Source organism: Hippocampus bargibanti, linkage group LG15 (assembly GCF_051943395.1).
Source record: "Hippocampus bargibanti isolate YZ-2025 linkage group LG15, ASM5194339v1, whole genome shotgun sequence".
NCBI lineage: Eukaryota > Metazoa > Chordata > Actinopteri > Syngnathiformes > Syngnathidae > Hippocampus > Hippocampus bargibanti.
In genome coordinates, this window is record NC_142748.1 from 11,238,334 (window position 1) to 11,254,097 (window position 15,764).

At 56.9% G+C, this 15,764-nt stretch overlaps 3 protein-coding genes across 7 annotated transcripts; 2 read left to right on the top strand and 1 right to left on the bottom strand.

Moving 5' to 3' along the window:
• The first annotated feature begins 118 nt into the window (after positions 1-118).
• cep55l (centrosomal protein 55 like) lies at positions 119-7,027 on the top strand. Of its 4 annotated transcripts, none has more exons than XM_089014963.1 (10): positions 119-686; positions 770-837; positions 3,713-3,922; positions 4,002-4,109; positions 4,227-4,388; positions 5,046-5,099; positions 5,177-5,568; positions 5,643-5,916; positions 6,076-6,201; positions 6,292-7,027. In XM_089014963.1, exons 3-10 carry the CDS (start codon positions 3,734-3,736, stop codon positions 6,472-6,474), a joined length of 1,488 nt encoding a protein of 495 aa, XP_088871089.1. In that variant the 5' UTR covers positions 119-686; positions 770-837; positions 3,713-3,733; the 3' UTR covers positions 6,475-7,027. The 4 variants fall into 4 exon arrangements, with proteins under 4 accessions (XP_088871089.1, XP_088871086.1, XP_088871087.1 ...); XM_089014961.1 differs by having other exon boundaries at positions 121-837; positions 5,643-5,769; positions 5,845-5,916; XM_089014960.1 differs by having other exon boundaries at positions 119-837.
• A 294-nt stretch (positions 7,028-7,321) lies between these two features.
• Positions 7,322-8,525, bottom strand: rbp4 (retinol binding protein 4, plasma). The gene is made up of 5 exons (XM_089014984.1): positions 8,326-8,525; positions 8,122-8,258; positions 7,953-8,059; positions 7,629-7,841; positions 7,322-7,561 (listed from the first exon to the last, which is right to left on the bottom strand). The coding sequence occupies exons 1-5, from the start codon at positions 8,425-8,427 to the stop codon at positions 7,512-7,514; spliced, it is 609 nt and encodes a 202-aa protein (XP_088871110.1). The 5' UTR covers positions 8,428-8,525; the 3' UTR covers positions 7,322-7,511.
• A 125-nt stretch (positions 8,526-8,650) lies between these two features.
• On the top strand, positions 8,651-14,826 carry pde6c (phosphodiesterase 6C, cGMP-specific, cone, alpha prime). 2 transcript variants are annotated; one of them, XM_089014933.1, is made up of 23 exons: positions 8,656-10,243; positions 10,335-10,487; positions 10,550-10,639; positions 10,695-10,835; positions 10,924-10,998; positions 11,092-11,156; positions 11,253-11,319; positions 11,396-11,443; positions 11,675-11,824; positions 11,887-12,030; positions 12,107-12,172; positions 12,236-12,391; positions 12,476-12,583; positions 12,642-12,751; positions 12,830-12,917; positions 13,006-13,106; positions 13,180-13,287; positions 13,410-13,473; positions 13,595-13,669; positions 13,768-13,851; positions 13,927-14,080; positions 14,345-14,426; positions 14,557-14,826. In XM_089014933.1, exons 1-22 carry the CDS (start codon positions 9,776-9,778, stop codon positions 14,386-14,388), a joined length of 2,559 nt encoding a protein of 852 aa, XP_088871059.1. In that variant the 5' UTR covers positions 8,656-9,775; the 3' UTR covers positions 14,389-14,426; positions 14,557-14,826. The 2 variants fall into 2 exon arrangements, with proteins under 2 accessions (XP_088871058.1, XP_088871059.1); XM_089014932.1 differs by having other exon boundaries at positions 8,651-10,243; positions 12,236-12,583; positions 12,642-12,917.
• Positions 14,827-15,764: the final 938 nt, after the last annotated feature.

A 15,764-nucleotide genomic window follows, 5' to 3' on the forward strand; every position in this document is an offset into this window, starting at 1 on the left:
GCGTGCAGTGCTCAACGTGAGAGGAATGTTAAGGTGGCAGGGGGCCGATGAAGAGCCCCCCCCCCCGTCTCGCCAGATGGTCTGACGATTAGATGGAGGACGGCAAGATTTTCTCCCACACAAGATTTCATCCCCCCCCCCCCCCCAAAAAAAAATGGGTCACGGTTGAGAGTGGGGGCGCCGTTCTCATCAGCGCATGCGGAGACGAAAGGAAACGGGAGAGCAAAGGCTGGCCCTTCGCTTGACGCAAATGAGCCGCTGACTGAAAGCGAGCCACGCTGACGAGGCTCCCCCGCAAGAGGCGTTGACTCCTCTGATTGCCGGGTCAAGACCCCCCCGCCCGCATCCTCCGGGGATGCCGAGTCAGACGGATTTGCTCACGACCTCACGACCTCACACATGGGCTCCTTTGCACTCTGCTTTCATCGGACCTTCCCCGAGCGCCAGCTGTCACGCTTTGATCGCTGAAATCAGGCGAGTCTGTTCGGGGGGATTTTGCAAGTTTCTTGTCTGATTTCAGATGTTCTGGTTGCAACGGGAAGAGTTCTGCAAAGTCAGTGATGAGTGAGTTGGGGGGGGGGGGGGGTGAGCCCAGCGTCAATTTTGGGGCGGAATGCTTTTGTTTGCAGGACCAAAAGGACGAGACGACGACGTCTGGGAAACCAGGCCGCCATGACACACTCCAGGTCGGACCCATTGCGCTTGTTGGAGGCCCGGAAGGGGGGGGGGGTCCAGTCAACCCCGTTTCAACTTGACTTTCTCTCCGAAGGTGCCGCCACCTTGACGACGACGAAGCAAAAACAGAAGCATGTTGGAAACAAAGGCTTGGCGTCTCACGTAAGTCGCAAATCCGGGTCACCCCCGATGTCACAATTTGCTCCCTGTCATTTATCCTTCTTGTTGTTGTCCGCTACAAGCTAAATGTTGAAAGCTAACAGGAAGCTGTCGCGTGCATTGACCAAAAGAGATTGTCTCGCGTCAATCCGCTTCAATTCCGAGCCGCGACCGTTCCGCATCGGTCAAAAACAGCGCTGGCGAAAAGGCGCCACCCCTCGGCGCAGTCTCGTCCAAAAAAATGCTGAAAAACAATCCAAACAAACAATTGAAGGAACGGGTGGACTTGCGTCTGACGATAGAAACGATCGCAATTCAAATAAATACAATAAAATGTTCTCACTGGAAGCACAGCAGGCCCAACATTTGGAAGCGAGGGTCACCTCATATATTGGTTGGACCTCGACTGATTGAGCCACCGTCGCGTCATTGGAATGAAGGTCCACAAGAAGAAGAAGAAGAAGGCTAGCGTGTGGCGCTGGCCTAATGGGAAGCCCTCAAAGCGTCGGCTCCGTTTCCTCTTTTGTGGGCGCGTCCGCCGCCACGCTTTCAATCTTCTGGGCTTGCGAGGCGGGAGCCGTTTAAAGCGACTTTGAAGGCGCTCAGCAAAGCAACAGATTACAGACTTGCAAGATAATTGCGCCGTTAAAAGCAGAGTCGCAAACGCCGCCCAATGATCCCGGCGAGTCGTTAAATCTCACTTCTCAGGAGGTGTGTAAAACGCTCACCGCGAGTGGCGTTTCGACACGCAACCATCAATTCAGGCGTGTAATGAGGCGGGAGAAATCGGGGAGGGGGGGTGGGGGGGGGCGCTCCTAGGAAGTGCTGCCGTTCGGAGAATAAACAGGTAGAAAGAAGCTTCGCAAACAAACTAGCTGGACGTGACGTGAACCGTCGTTAGCCTTGAGCTCTTTTTTGGAATCCCAAACATCCTCCTCCGATCGGGAAGCGGCCACGGTTGTCGCTAATGGCGCGCCTTCCAAAGGCCAATCTTTTCTGCCGGAAGCAGCGCGCAAGCGCAAAAAGCCCAGGCTTTCATCTGATCGCCCGTTCAAGTTGACGGCTCGGCTCGGCTCGCGTGAACTTGAATGACTTTGGCCGTCGGGAGCCCGGAGGCCAGATCGCAGCTGCCGTTCGCGGGGTCAAAGAATCCCTCCAGCGGCCAGCGTGGACCGTAGCCACAGAATGAGAAAGATGGAAAGAGACAAAGACAACAACAGGCTTTTACACTGAAAGGAGACAACGCCAACAGATGGGCCGTGAGCATTTGTTGGACACAAATGGTTCCTTGCGCGCACAATAATGACCAGAGCGTCTGCAACTTATTCTCCCCGTAATGAGGCCGCAAACCGCCCGCCCGCCAGCCTCCTTCCGTGTGTTGCCTTCCGCCTTTTTTTAATGTAAGGGGAAAAACATATCATTTCACTCCAATCGAGTGGCATCCAAGAGCGCGTTTCTCACCTCATTGGCATGCGCGGCTTTTTGGAGGGGCCATTTTGACCAGTTATGGCTTAGTCGATGATCCAAATTAAAGGGCGAAAATAGCCTGGTTGCCTCCTCCCTTCTCGTTGTCCTTCATTTACGGTCGACAATCAATTGTAGCAGCTGCAAGGCTAATAACATTTGCCTTTGTGCTTCTGGCGAGGTTTTTGTTGCGCCGACTGGCAGAAAAAGAGGCAACTTTTAACATCTAATTCACAAGCGTACGCTCTCGTACGCATCGTTTGTTTGCCAACAATGTAAAGTTTGCGGGCGTAAGAGCGAACGAAAACAATGACCCGGTCGCGTTTGCCTAACCCGCGGCGCGTGCGACAATTTATTCTTCTGTAAGAACGAATCAGAATCAGAATCAGAATCATCTTTATTGCCAAGTATGTAGAACACACAAGGAATTTGTTTCCGGTAGAACACGCTGCACTAGTATCGTTGTCAAAAAAAAACTGCTAACTGGCACTATACAGTTCCATTTTGGCTACTGTTGAAAGAGTTCAAAGAGTTAATGGCTTGGGGGAAGAAGCTGTTTAAAAGACGTGTGTTGCTACGCAATAGGAAATGTTGTCGTCATAATCTGGAATTTCTTAGGACCGCATTGGTGAACTTTCATAAAATAACAATGAGAGTGACAGAATTGAGAGCCCGACAGGAACCAGCCCGTCGAGTTCGACAGCCTCGGCCCGGGTGCAGGCGCGCTTCATTCTCTGCGGTCGCCGTCCCGGTCGGGTCGGTGGCAACGGCGGGAGACGTTATTCGAACCAAATAAGACCTGGTGTTCGCGTTCTTGAAAACAAAAGAAAGGAAATGTGATTTATTAAACATTTTTTCGTTCAAAATCTAAAATGATGGCCGTGTAAAGGGCGGAAAGTATGCACCGAGCGACGTCACCCTCGAAAGGGAAACAAACGCACCCTCCCCTCTTTGCGGAAGTGACGCGCGGCGCTGTAATTCAAATCGTTGAAGGAAGAAAAAAAAAAACGCATCGGCGGACTGTTGGGGCGCACGGAGGAAAAAAGGACGCTCTTCTCCTCTTGCGTGAGTCTGTTTACGTTGAAAAGAATAACAAAGCGCCGTTTGGCGTCGCGTGTACTATTAAAGTGCAAGGCGGAGGTTTGAAGCGATGCTCGTGCAACGATTACTTTCAGACTCATTCACGATCGATGCCGGCTGGTTCGGACGGCTCGCGTATTTATTTGGCTTTTAAATAGGGAAGGAAAGGAATACGCCAAATTGTCAAACGACCAAAGACGCCGTGAATGTATTTTTAGTTTGCTATTCGAAAGCTCGTCTTCGCGATACGTCCTGACATGATTGTTGTTAAAGGGCGCCGCGAATGGCAAGGCTTGCACGAAGCGCATACATGCTATCCTCTCTCCGTTTCCAGGAAGTAAAAGGGAGAAGCGCCATGACGTCCAAAGGGGCGAAGGACACCTTCGTCGCCAAACTGGGCTTCAAATCCAGCAGCTCTGCCTCCAAAGCCGAGGCGGAAGTGGAGCGCCTCAGGAAGGAGAACGGCCACCTGCGGAGGAAGGTGGACGAGCTGGCCAAACGACACATCGGGCCGCCCGACGCCGACAAAAGCAAGCTGCTCGAAGTGAGGAGGCGACCGGGCAAAAAATGGCCTCGGGGCGGCCCGCTCGCATCTCCCCATTCCGCCTTGTCGTGTTTTGCAGAGGATCGTTTCGCTGGAGACGCTTCGCCAGAGGCACGATCGACAGTTGCTGGTCAAGGAGCAAGAGTTGGAAAGCGTGAGGCGACAGCTGGCCGCCAAAGGGGGAGAGGCACGTACTGGCGCAAACGGAGAAACCGAAGCTGCGGCCAATCCGTATTCGCCTCGAATGAGCAGCGGCGTGCGGCAGATCGGTGACGGCGTCCGGCGACGTGTCGCCCGTCCTCAGGTGGTGGCGGCGCTGCAGGCCCAGCTGGAGCAGCGGCGCAAGGACGCCGAGCAGATGGACCTCCGCGTCCACAATCTCTCCCAGGAAACGGAGAACCTCAAGAACAAGCTGGCCACCGCGTCCGCCCGCTGTCAGACCCTGGAGACGCAGGCGGCGGCGACGGTACGCTCATCCTTTTATGACTTCGGGAATACTTTTGCAGGGTTTCAATTGGATCGCATTAGCCTTTATTAGAAGCAGCAAAGTGAAGAGGAAAAAGGAAAGGAAGAAGTAGAAAAAAAAAACAAAAATACAGGCGCTGCTGTAAAGGCAGCCACTTGGCAAAAAAGCACAATGAGCCACTCTTGTTTCTGTACAGGTGAACTGCAGGGTTGTTGTTTTTTTCTGAATTGATAACGTGAAGATGAGTTTGGATGCGAGCAATTTCCATGTTGATGACTCGTCAGGCGGCGCTTCAGCCAGCGGGTCTTGTCATTTGAAGCATTTCTGCTTGGAAAAGCCGTGACAGTGGCAGCGTCGGTGCGTGATTCCCGCATGGACGTGAAAATTCCCGACAGGCTACTAACGCCTGCCCCCCCCCCCCAAAAAAAAAAAAAAAAACAAAACCACGTGTTTATTTGACTGATTCTCTGACAATTTGCGATCAAGACGAAGATCCCAAATTCATTGAAGAGCAAGGGTGGGTGCACTCCTAGCTCCGACCTCAAGACGGCGCTGTTTGTCCTGTTCTGAATTGTGACTGCCTCCACCAATGGAGGCTTTTGCGGTGAAAAGGCCTCCCTTCTCATTTTGCGCTTCTTTTGGACTCGGTGTGCTTAGAACGGAGCGGCGCCCTGCGGGGACTTGGCCTTGGCGCAGGATCAGCTGAGGGACGTGAGTACCCCCCCCAAGCCCCCCAGGGGCCGGCAAAGCGAAGTTGAGGTGCCACCCGTCCGTCTCCGGTCCGGCAGGCCCTGGAGAAGAACCGGCAGTGGCTGGCGTACGACCAGCAGCGAGAGGCCTTTGTGCGCTCCGTCCTGGCCCGCTCGCAGCAACTGGAGCAACGGCTGAGCCGCTGCGAGCGAGAACCGGACGAGCCCAAAGGCGGCGGGCGGGAGGAGGAGCGGCGCGAGCTCCTCTCGAAGGAGGAGGAGCAGCAGCAGGAGCAGCTGCTGAAATGTCAGGCGGCGCTGCGTTCGGAGACGGAGCGCGCCGCCCGGCTGCAGGAGGAGAGCGCCGCCGCGCGCCGCCTCCTGGACGACGAAGGCCACCGCCTGTCGGCCATGCGCGCCGACTGCGAGCGGAAAGCCGAAGAGCTGGCGGAGGTCCGGCTGCAGCTGCAGGCGGAGCGGCTCGGCGGCAGGTGAGCCGACCCCGTCCGCCGCCCGGGCGCAGGCGCTCGGCCCCTCACCCTCTTTGCCCGCTTTCCCCACCCAGGCGGGCCCTTTGCCGGGAGGAGAAGCGGCCGGCGTCGGAGCCGGCCGACGGGATGGCAGCTGAATTGGAGAGCCTCCGGCTCAGACTGGAGGAGGAGAAGGAGAGGTCTGGGCGGCTTGTGCTCCAGGTCACGACCTCCGCCCGCATCGCCCTTTTTCCAGAGGCCTCGACGGGAAGTGACGCGTGGGCTCTGCTCCAACAGGTCGACGTGCTGCAAAAGTCCCTCCTGGGACAAAACGAGGAGCAGAGGAGGATCGCCGCGCTGGAGCGACAGGTAACAAACGGCGCACGCACCTCGGCGTCCGGCTTCGGGAGAAAAACAGGAGCCACAAATGTCACCAAACGGATCGACAGTCACAATCGGTCGCGAGGACGCTGCTTTTCGAGAGGCCTCGAGACCTCATTTGTCGTTCCGGTGGCTTCCGTCCCCAAGGTCCAGCTGTCCGTCCAAGACTTTGAGAAGGAGAAGCTGGAGCGCCAAAGCGTCCAGCAGCAGCTCCACAAAGTGCTGAAGGAGTTCCGCAAGGCGCGCGATCAGATCGCCCAGCTGGAGTCGCCCGTAAGTACACCCGCCCTCCCGAGCGCCGGCGCGTCGCCCGCCCGCCCGCCCGCTCACCTTTCGGCCGGCCCCTTTCTGTCGCTCGAGCAGAAGCGGACCGACGGGCGTTGCGCGGATGCGGACGCGGCCCGCTCGCCCGCGTCGCCCGCGTCGCCCCGCCAGGCGCTCGGCTTCCTGGACGAGAGCTTCCTGGAGTGCCCTCGCTGCCGAGCTCACTACCCCACCAGCCGCCACCGCGACCTGCTGGCCCACATCGACTTCTGCTTGGCTTGAGGTGGCTCTTGATTGACGCGCGGGGGGAGGGGGGAGGGGCGGGACTTTTGCTTTTTCAATGGATCATCCGACGGGGAGCGGCACTTTTTGCCCCTTTTGGCCCTTTTTGGCCCTTTGCGATGGGCTTTTTCTTCTTTGCGGTGAACCTTTTTAACAACCTATCTTGGGGGGGGGCGTGACTTTGCAACGCACTCCAGCCTGCTGTGGCCATTTTGAAGTTTCTGATTTCCGCCACGTTGCTCTCGTTTTCGCGATCATGGTGCGAGCGACCTTTGCCTGCGGCGGCCACTTTTTTAATGGATCTATTTTTTAAACCCCCCCCCCCCACGTTGAGGCCGCCACCAGATTGGGTGGAGTTAATTCCCTGCCCTCGGCTATTTAAGGCAGCGGCTTAGTCCGCTCGCCGGGGCGAAAGGCGTCTCGGGTGGCCTTCGACCCCCCCGCCCTTTGCCAATGGGATTTTGGGGGCTTTTTATTGTTTGAGGGCGTCATCCCGTCAGGTTTTTGTGCCCACTGTACTGCTGGCCGCTTGCGCAATAAAAAGGTGAAAGGATCTCTCGGGGCTTTTTTTGGTTCTGTCCTCCTTGTTTCCATGGCAACCCCAACAAATCAGTCCAAAGACAAAATTTCTCATTTGCGCCTCGAAGCGTGCTCAAAAGTCAACAGAGGCAGCAGGAGCCATGTTTTATTGCACAAAAACATCAAGTACGTCGAATAAAATGCGCAATTACCAAGTTGTCGTCCGTCCGTGAAGGATTAGGAAGAAAGTCTGCTTGTAAACAAACGAGGGATGGCGGAAACCCGCTGCTGCTGCTGCTGGTTGTTGTTGTTGTTGTTGTTGTTGTTGTTTCCCCCCCACTTGGAAACATGCAGGATTTGCTCACGTTGTCAAAAGTGGACCCGCTTCCCGCGCATCCGTCGGCGCAAACGGGGACCAAAGTGGAAGGACAACCTGAACATCAGAAATGGCCAACGCCGTTTTGCGCTTGGCGCCTGTCAAGCCAAAGGCGGGGGGGGGGGGGGGGGTGTCTGCGTCACTAAGCCACTTCCTGGGGGGGCGGCGATTGGCTGTTGGCCACGCAGAACCCTGTGACACGCAAAAGCGGAGCGTCAAGACCCCCCCTGAAGCGCTCGCCCGCTTCCCGCCCACTCACCGTTGTGCGGGACGCGTCGGTATTTGCCCAGCAGGCAGAGTTCTCGCTTCTTCTGGGTGACCTTGAGCTGGTCCTCGGCCCGCAGGCCCGCGGCGTGACGCGAGAAGATGAAGGAGTAGCTGTCCAGGCAGGTGCCGTCCTCGTCCAGCAGGCGGCACGAGTAATGGACGGCGTAGTTGTCGTAGTCCGTGTCGATCACCCAGTGGTTGTCATCTGCGAGGGGGGGGGGGGGGGGTCAAAGGTCACGGTCGAGCAAAAGGCAGGGGTCCGCAACGTTGGCCTTATCCGCCTCGTGATTGGATGGGACGAGGGCGGTCAACTTACTGCCGGTCTGCAGGTATGCGGCGGCCCCCCAATATCTCATCCGGAATTTGGCGGGCTCGCCCGTTTCCTCAAAGGTGGCCAGCATGTGGGCGCAGGTGTTCCAGTTGCTAAGGCAGAAGGACGTGAGACGCGGTCGGGGCGGCGGACCCTCGCCCTCCCCCCTCCTCACTTGAGGATGTTGACTCTGCCCTGCGCCGTGGCCGTCATGGTGCCGTCGTACGCCACCATGAACTCGGCCACGATGTCGTCGATGAGGAACAAACCTTCCGGGTCCTTCTTGGCCACGGCGTACCAGGTGCCTGCGTACTGCGGACAAAAGGGGTCACCCGCCGCGTCCGGGGCCGATTCCCGTCGCCCGCCGGCCGCCACTCACCCTGTTCCTGTCGAAATTCTGCACCACGGGAAAGTTGGCCACTTGGCAGTCCTGCGCCCGAACCAGGGCCAGGAAGCAGAGGCACGCGGCGTATCGCAGCATTCTGCTTCCAAACGGGGGTCGTCGGTCTGCGTCCGAGTGAGGCGATGCGAGGGGGGGCCAAGACGTACCGCGGCGCTTGGAAGTCGGCGGCCGGGGCGCCGAGGGGCTTTTGTGCTCTCGGCCGCCGTTGCGCAACCGCTCCCGCGGACCGGCCCCCATTGGACCAAAGTTTGAGGCCGCACGTGTTTCCCTCGTTCCGAAAACATTTCGGGGGAGGAGCCCCGGCAGGCGCGTCCCGTCCACTATTGATTTTCCAAACATTCTGTTACAAAGCTCCTGCGAGGGGGTGATACGGAATTGGCCGGGGCTCACAAAAACAACATGTACTGTATGTCAAAGGTCAAACTCGGCGCCCCCTCCCCGGCGCATTTGACGTGTCATCGACCGCGAGAAAGACCTGTTTAGCCTTGTTGCGTGCTGAAATGATGAAACCACGTGCCGGCCGGCCGGCCGACCTCCTTTTGGAATGTTTTGCAACAGTGCCGCCTTTCGCAATTGCAAACGAGGACATGATGCAATTGAATGTATGGACTTGGCGGCCATCCTTTTGGGAGTTCATCACGCTTTGCATTGGAGACTTGTCGTTGTTTTTTCAAAAGGTCTGCAACATTGTGACCCCCCCCCCGCCCCACACACACACACCTTCCCCCCAACACGCCTCCCTGTTCCGAAATGGCATTTGGGCTCTAGATTTTGTTTTCTGTCAGTGTGACGGCTTTTGGCCCTCGCGTGCTTGGCTGACCTTTGGGCGATGAATGCTGAAGGCAAAACTTTTGGATGAATTGTGATGAATTAGCATGATTTTTTTTGGGGGGGGGGGGGGGCTTCGGATTGCGTCCGTCGCGGCCAATCTTTGTCTCTTCCATTCCAAGGCGTTCGATTTAGTCTGCGTCGGGGAAGCGCGCCCTAATCTCCGCCCGCTGAGCTAACAAAGAAAGAGAAAGTGGCTAACGCGGGGCGATCGGTGGCCATCTTGTTGAGGTCTCGGACACCCCCCGCCCCAATTGAAAGTTCGACTGTGACTCTGTTCCATGCGGGAGGCCGCGCCGCCGTGAACAATGGCCGCCGGAGAGCCATTAAAACTCGACGAGGCGCTCTGCGCCGCCTTTGGTCCCCGCGGCCGGATCTCCAATGGCGGGATTTGGCGGGGTTAAGGACGCTTAGAGCGAGCGGGGCTTTGAATGGCGTGACGTCAGCTTAATTAGCGTCCAGGTTGATCCTTTCAGCCTGTAAGCCTCGCCGCGTCGCCCTCAGTGACTCCCGCCGGGCGCCGCCGAGTAGGATGCGTCGGCCCCGCTAGGGCTCGTTGGTCTTTGCCGCTTTGCGCTCGCTTCCCCGACGGCAGAAAATGGCGGACAAGGACAGCGTGGAGAAATACCTGGACAACAACCCGCAGTTCGCCAAAGACTATTTTGACAAGAAGGTGCGGGCCGAGGCCCTGAGCGCCGCCTTCTCGGGCGCCGTGCAGGTGAAGGACGCCGCCTCCTTCAAGGAGGCGGACGCCGTGCAGGAGGCGGCCGTCGTCTTTGAGCTGGTGGGGGCCCTGCGGACGCAGGGCCCGCTGGAGGAGTCGCTGCACAAGGTGCTGCGGCGCCTGGCGCTCCTGCTGCAGGCCGACCGGGTCAGCTTCTACCTGTGCCGGTCCCGCAACGGCATCCCCGAGCTGGCCACCTCCCTCTTCGACGTCACCCCCACCTCCGAGTACCAAAGCAACCTGGTGCACCCCCAGACCGAGATCGTCTTCCCGCTGGACATGGGCATCGTGGGCTTCACCGCCTCCTCCAAGAAGCCCCAAAACGTCCCTGACGTCTCGCAGGTGAGGGGGGGGGGGTTTCGCGAGGGTCTCGCGCTCCGGCGCCGCCGCCGGCCCGTCTCAAGTGTCGGCCCCCGTCCCTCCTCTTCCGCAGAACAAAAAATTCTGCGACTTTGTGGACAAGCAGACGGGCTACAAGACCAAGTGCATGCTGAGCTACCCGCTGGTGGCGGACAAAGAGTGCCTGGGGGTGGTGGTGGCGCTCAACAAGATCGGCGCGGCCCACTTCACGGCCGAGGACGAAGCGGTAACGCCGTGGCGCCGGCGCCCTCGCTGGCGTGCGCCGACTCTGACGTGCTTTTCCCGCAGCTCTTCCACAAGTACATGACCTTTGCGCAAGTCATGGCCCTGCAGCACCACACCAGCTACATGTTCAACGTGGAGTCCCGCAGGAGTCAGGTAAGCCGGCCCGGAATGGCGGCAGCGCGTCCGCCATTGATTGATTTGCGTCCAGGTGCTGCTGTGGTCTGCCAGCAAAGTTTTCGAAGAGTTGACGGACATTGAGCGGCAGTTCCACAAAGCTCTTTACACGGTGAGGGTCTACCTGAACTGCGAACGCTACTCGGTGGGCCTCCTGGACATGACCAAGGAGAAGGTTGGTGGCCAAGACCCAAGAAAGAGCACGCCGCCGCTTGCCTTTTGGACCATCAACTCAACCGCGTCCATCAATTTGCCTCCGTTAGGAATTCTACGACGAATGGCCGGTGAAACTGGGCGACGTGGAGCCGTACAAAGGCCCCAAAACTCCGGACGGAAGGGTACCCGAGTCGCCTCCGCCGCGCCAAAGGCTTCTCTTTGTCCGCCTGCTCTTCTATTCATACCCTCCCCCCCTCCCCTTCAAAATACCGCAGGAGATCATCTTTTACAAGATCATCGACTACCTCCTGGAGGGCAAGGAGGAAATTAAAGTCATCCCGTGAGTGCCATCGGCCATTTGCAATGCGGCTATTTCGGGCCGCGGTGCTAAGTTGCCCCGTTTCTTCTTCTTCTTCTTCTTCTTCTTCCTCGCCAGCGCTCCCCCCGCCGACCATTGGGCTTTGGTGAGCGGCCTTCCCTCCTACGTGGCGGAGAACGGCTTTGTAGGTCCCGCCGCCGAGGAGACGCCACCTAGCGTCAGATTGAAAATGGCCACAAAACGTTGCTTTTGTCCTTCAGATTTGCAACATGATGAACGTGGCGGCAGACGACTACTTCACGTTTCAGGTGCGCATTAGCAAAGGAACGGGCGGCGGGCCCCGACCGGGCCGGCTGACTTTGAGCTACTCAGTGGTTTTAGGTGCAGCCCAGACTCGACAAAAAAGGGAGCGGGTCCTCCTTGCCGGTAGATGGCGCTGTAGCGCTGGCGCTTGAACAATGGTTTTTGGTTTTGGGTGCGGCTCAGGGTCATGAGCAGTGTCGGGACGCGCTATGCGAGTAATTGCCCCTCCCCCCCAGAAAGAAGCAGTGGACGAGACGGGTTTCGTCATCAAGAACGTCTTGTCGCTTCCCATCGTCAACAAGAAGGAGGAAATCGTGGGCATCGCCACTTTCTTCAACCGCAAAGACGGGAAGCCCTTTGACGAATACGATGAGCAGATCACTGAGGTGGGTCGCATCAAGCGGGGGGGCAAAGGGGGTTCTTGTCCCTGACGCTTGGCGCTGCGCAGGCGCTGACCCAATTCCTGGGCTGGTCGGTGCTCAACTGCGACACCTACGACAAACTCAACCACATGGAGCACAGGAAGGACATCGCCCAGGAGATGCTCATGTACCAGACCAGGTGCACCACCGACGAGCTGCAGTCCATCCTGGTCAGCGCCGTCCGTCCGTCCGTCCTTGGGTTCACCCGCCATCCGCTAACTTCGGTCTCCACGTGTTGCTTTGCAGAACACCAAAGAAAAGTTCAGCTGCGATCCAGAGGACTGCGACCAGAAGGAGATGTACAAACTTTTGGTAAGAGCGCCACCTTGCGTTTTTCAAGGGCGATGTCGATTGGTGGCGTTTTTGGCGTTGCAGAGAGCCACGTGCCCAACGGCCGACAATGTCAACGGCGAGAACTTGTACTCCTTCGCCTTCAGCGACTTCCCCGTGTCGGAGTTTGACCTGATCAAGGCCGGCATCCGCATGTTCTTTGAGCTGGGCGTGGTGGAGAAGTTCAAAGTTCCGGCAGAGGTGAGCCCGCCCCGCCGCGCACGCCCGCCCGCCCGCGTTTGCCCTCGCCGCCGCCGCCGCCACTTGACCCGCGACCTCCTTCAGACGCTGACCCGCTGGATGTACACGGTGCGAAAGGGCTACCGCTCCATCACCTACCACAACTGGCGGCACGGCTTCAACGTGGGCCACACCATGTTCTGCCTGCTCCAGGTAACGCCGCCGTTTGCCGCCGTCGGGCGCGTCTGAACGGGTCGTCGTCCTCCTGCAGACGGGGAAGCTGCGAAAGTACTACTCGGACCTGGATGCCTTTGCCATGGTGGCCGCCGCTTTCTGCCACGACATCGACCACAGGGGCACCAACAACCTCTACCAGACCAAGCGAGTGCCGAGCCGCCGCGGGCGCCGCCGCCCCTTTGCGTTGCCATTGGCCTTTTTTTTCTGGTCCCTCCCCTGCAGGAGCACGTCCCCCCTGGCCAAACTTCACGGCTCGTCCATCATGGAGAGGCACCACTTGGAGTACAGCAAGACCCTGATGGCCGAGGAGGTGGCGGGAGGGCGCCGGCGCCGCGGGCGTGGCCGCCCCGCCCGCGGCCCCGTTTGACGGGCGCCTTCTTGGCTTTGCTTTTTTGCAGACGTTGAACATCTTCTGCAACCTTCAGAAGCGGCAGTTTGAGACGGTGCAGCACCTGTTTGACGTCTGCATCATCGCCACCGACTTGGCGCTCTACTTCAAGTGCGTTACGGGACGCGTGGCTCCACCTCGCCAACTTTTCCCCAACGCTTTGTCTTTGCCGTCGGCCCCGCAGAAAGAGGACCATGTTCCAAAACATCGTGAACGCCACCGAGCCCATGACGGATGAAAAGGAGGCCACGTCCTTTGTCTCCAACAACCCCACCAGAAAGGAGATTGTCATGTAAGGCGTAAGGCGGGGCCGCGAGGGGCCGCGAGGGGCCGCGAGGGGTCGCGAGGGGCCGCGAGGCACGCTTCTCTTCTCCTTTGAGGCGCGGCGTATTTCCCTCCTTTTTCTGTCTTCAGGGCCATGATGATGACCGGCTGCGACCTCTCCGCCATCACCAAGCCGTGGGAAGTGCAGAGCAAGGTGGGTGCGGCTTGTCGGCGCCATTCGATGAAGCGTTTGTCAAGCGGCGGCGCGCCCGGGCTTCCCTCGCCATCGCATTCCACTCACGTTCTTTGTCGCGCCATCTTGGCCGGCTTTCCAGGTGGCTCTGATGGTCGCCGCGGAATTCTGGGAGCAAGGAGACTTGGAGAAATCCGTTTTGGATCAGCAACCAATTGTCGGTGCCCGATTTTTTTTTTTTTTTTTTTTTCCCCGCTGGCCTTTTTGCTTTGTCTTTTTCCTCCCCGCTAAAATCGGCTTCTTGGTCATTTGCAGCCCATGATGGACAGGAACTGCGCCGACCAGCTACCCAAGATGCAGTGCGGCTTCATCGACTTTGTCTGCTCCTTTGTCTACAAGGTAATGAGAAGGCCGTCCTGAAAAAGTGGCCAAAAGTATTGGGACAAAGCCAATGGCGCTCGTTTGTGTGGCCAGGAGTTTTCCCGCTTCCACAAGGAGATCACGCCCATGTTTGACGGCCTCAACAACAACCGCGCCCACTGGAACGAGCAGGCCGAGGTCTACAACGCCAAGATGAAGGCCATCGAGGACGAGAAGAAGAAACTGGAGGAGGAGGAAGCGCGCAGAGGTGCCTATTTATTTATTGTTTTTTTTCCAAAAGAAAGATTCTTGGTGCGTGCGTGCGCAGATATCCCCGTTAACTTTGCTAGTTAGGAATGCAAAGGTTGGCGCCCTGTGGGTTTACATTCAATTCACATCCCCCTCATGTAGCATGATAAATGGAATGAAAAGGCCCCGAAATCAAAGAATCCATCCTTGAAAGAAATCCAAGAATCGTCATTCTTCTGGCGCTTTCCCAAATGCTTCTTTCTGTCTTGTTTTTTCTGCTTAGCTGGTGGCGGTGACGGGAAGTCAAAAACGTGCACAATCTGCTAAATTGTTCATTGCGTCAGTCAGATCTGGACTCCAGCTGGGTTGGTTCCACCTTCTCTTTGGATTTGTTGTAGAGCTAGATTCAAATCGCACTTCCTGGTTCCGCGTCTGCTCAAAAACACTTCTTCTTCTTCTTCTTTTTTTTTCCTCCCCCGTCTCACCGACTTCCAGCCCGTTTGGCAACCCCAAGGAGGCAAATTCCAAAACAATGCCGCAACTTTCAGGACAACTTGGACAATTGGATTCTTCTTCTTCTCTCTCTACTACGGATGTGATCTTGTTTATGCTTGTTGACCAATTAGCATATTGAGTCATTGCGCGGATGCAGGGGCGTCGCCTTTGTATTTATTTATTTGTTGTTTGTTGTGCAAAAAAACACGAAAACTCATCCAATTGCATAATGCAGCACGATCAAGGAAAAGTTGAATGTGACGTTATTGATGGCAATGAAAAAATGGAGGCGTCCTGCTGCAAAACACCCAAATCCCGTCTCTCAGCCAGGATTTGCTTGGACAAAACGGTACAGTATGTCTCAAAACAACCAAGGCGTGAAATAGATTCAGATGTCCTTTAAAAAATACCCCCAAACGTTTGCAAAGAGAGAGCGAGAATGTCGTGGGGCAGGCGGCAGCGCAAACGCTTGTGGGCCTCAAAAATCCTCCAAGCAATCGGAACTGAAATTTTTAAAAGCAAAGTTGACATTATAAGGCCTACTTTGTGACTGCTCCCTTTCTTTGTAGTTATTGTTATTTGATTCAACATTTGTTGTACGGTAGAATCACATAGAAGTGAATGGAGGGGGGGGACAATGTCAATAAAATGTTTAATGGCACCAATGATCTTTGTTGTTCGTAGCGGCACTTCAAAGGCAACGGTGGGGGGGGGGGGGGGGGGGGGGGGGCATTGCTTGCCGGTTGGCTTGTCTCGATGGGGCCATGACACCAAAAGTGTGTGTGTGTGTGGGGGCGTTTGAAATAGCCAGGCCTTATTGATACGTCCTGTTGATTATGCGACGCTTGCCTTGTGTGACTGATCAGCTCAAAGTCCGCTTTTTTTTTTGGGGGGGGGGGGGGGGGGGCTGTTGCAATCGCTGCCGAGATGTCGTAAGTGGGTCGCCGTGCACTTTCCCCAAACGGTCCTCCTCTTATGCAATCTTTTCACCTCCAATCAACATCCATCAAATGTCTTTAATCCAATGAGAGGAGCTTTACACCTACCTGGAAAACACTTGCTCGGGCTTCTTAAAGAGCCAAAGAGGCATGCGTCCAAAAGGGCATCACCCCTTCCCCCGCCCCCCACGCCGTGAAGGGCAAATAAAACGTCTGCGTTGTCACTTGATTTTGCGCACTGAGGTCCGTCAAGGTTGGACACGCGCAAGA

Bases quoted from the DNA above. Each gene is read 5' to 3' on its own strand.
- cep55l (XM_089014960.1), top strand. From the start codon at position 673: ATGACACACTCCAGGTCGGACCCATTGCGCTTGTTGGAGGCCCGGAAG. The intron at 4,110-4,226 runs GCACGTACTGGC...GCCCGTCCTCAG, and splicing joins TGGCCGCCAAAGGGGGAGAG to GTGGTGGCGGCGCTGCAGGC. The intron at 6,202-6,291 runs GTAAGTACACCC...TCGCTCGAGCAG, and splicing joins TCGCCCAGCTGGAGTCGCCC to AAGCGGACCGACGGGCGTTG.
- rbp4 (XM_089014984.1), bottom strand. From the start codon at position 8,427: ATGCTGCGATACGCCGCGTGCCTCTGCTTCCTGGCCCTGGTTCGGGCG. The intron at 8,259-8,325 runs GTGAGTGGCGGC...TTTTGTCCGCAG, and splicing joins AGAATTTCGACAGGAACAGG to TACGCAGGCACCTGGTACGC. The intron at 8,060-8,121 runs GTGAGGAGGGGG...CTTCTGCCTTAG, and splicing joins GGCAGAGTCAACATCCTCAA to CAACTGGAACACCTGCGCCC.
- pde6c (XM_089014932.1), top strand. From the start codon at position 9,776: ATGGCGGACAAGGACAGCGTGGAGAAATACCTGGACAACAACCCGCAG. The intron at 11,320-11,395 runs GTAGGTCCCGCC...TTTGTCCTTCAG, and splicing joins ACGTGGCGGAGAACGGCTTT to ATTTGCAACATGATGAACGT. The intron at 13,670-13,767 runs GTCGGTGCCCGA...GGTCATTTGCAG, and splicing joins TTTTGGATCAGCAACCAATT to CCCATGATGGACAGGAACTG.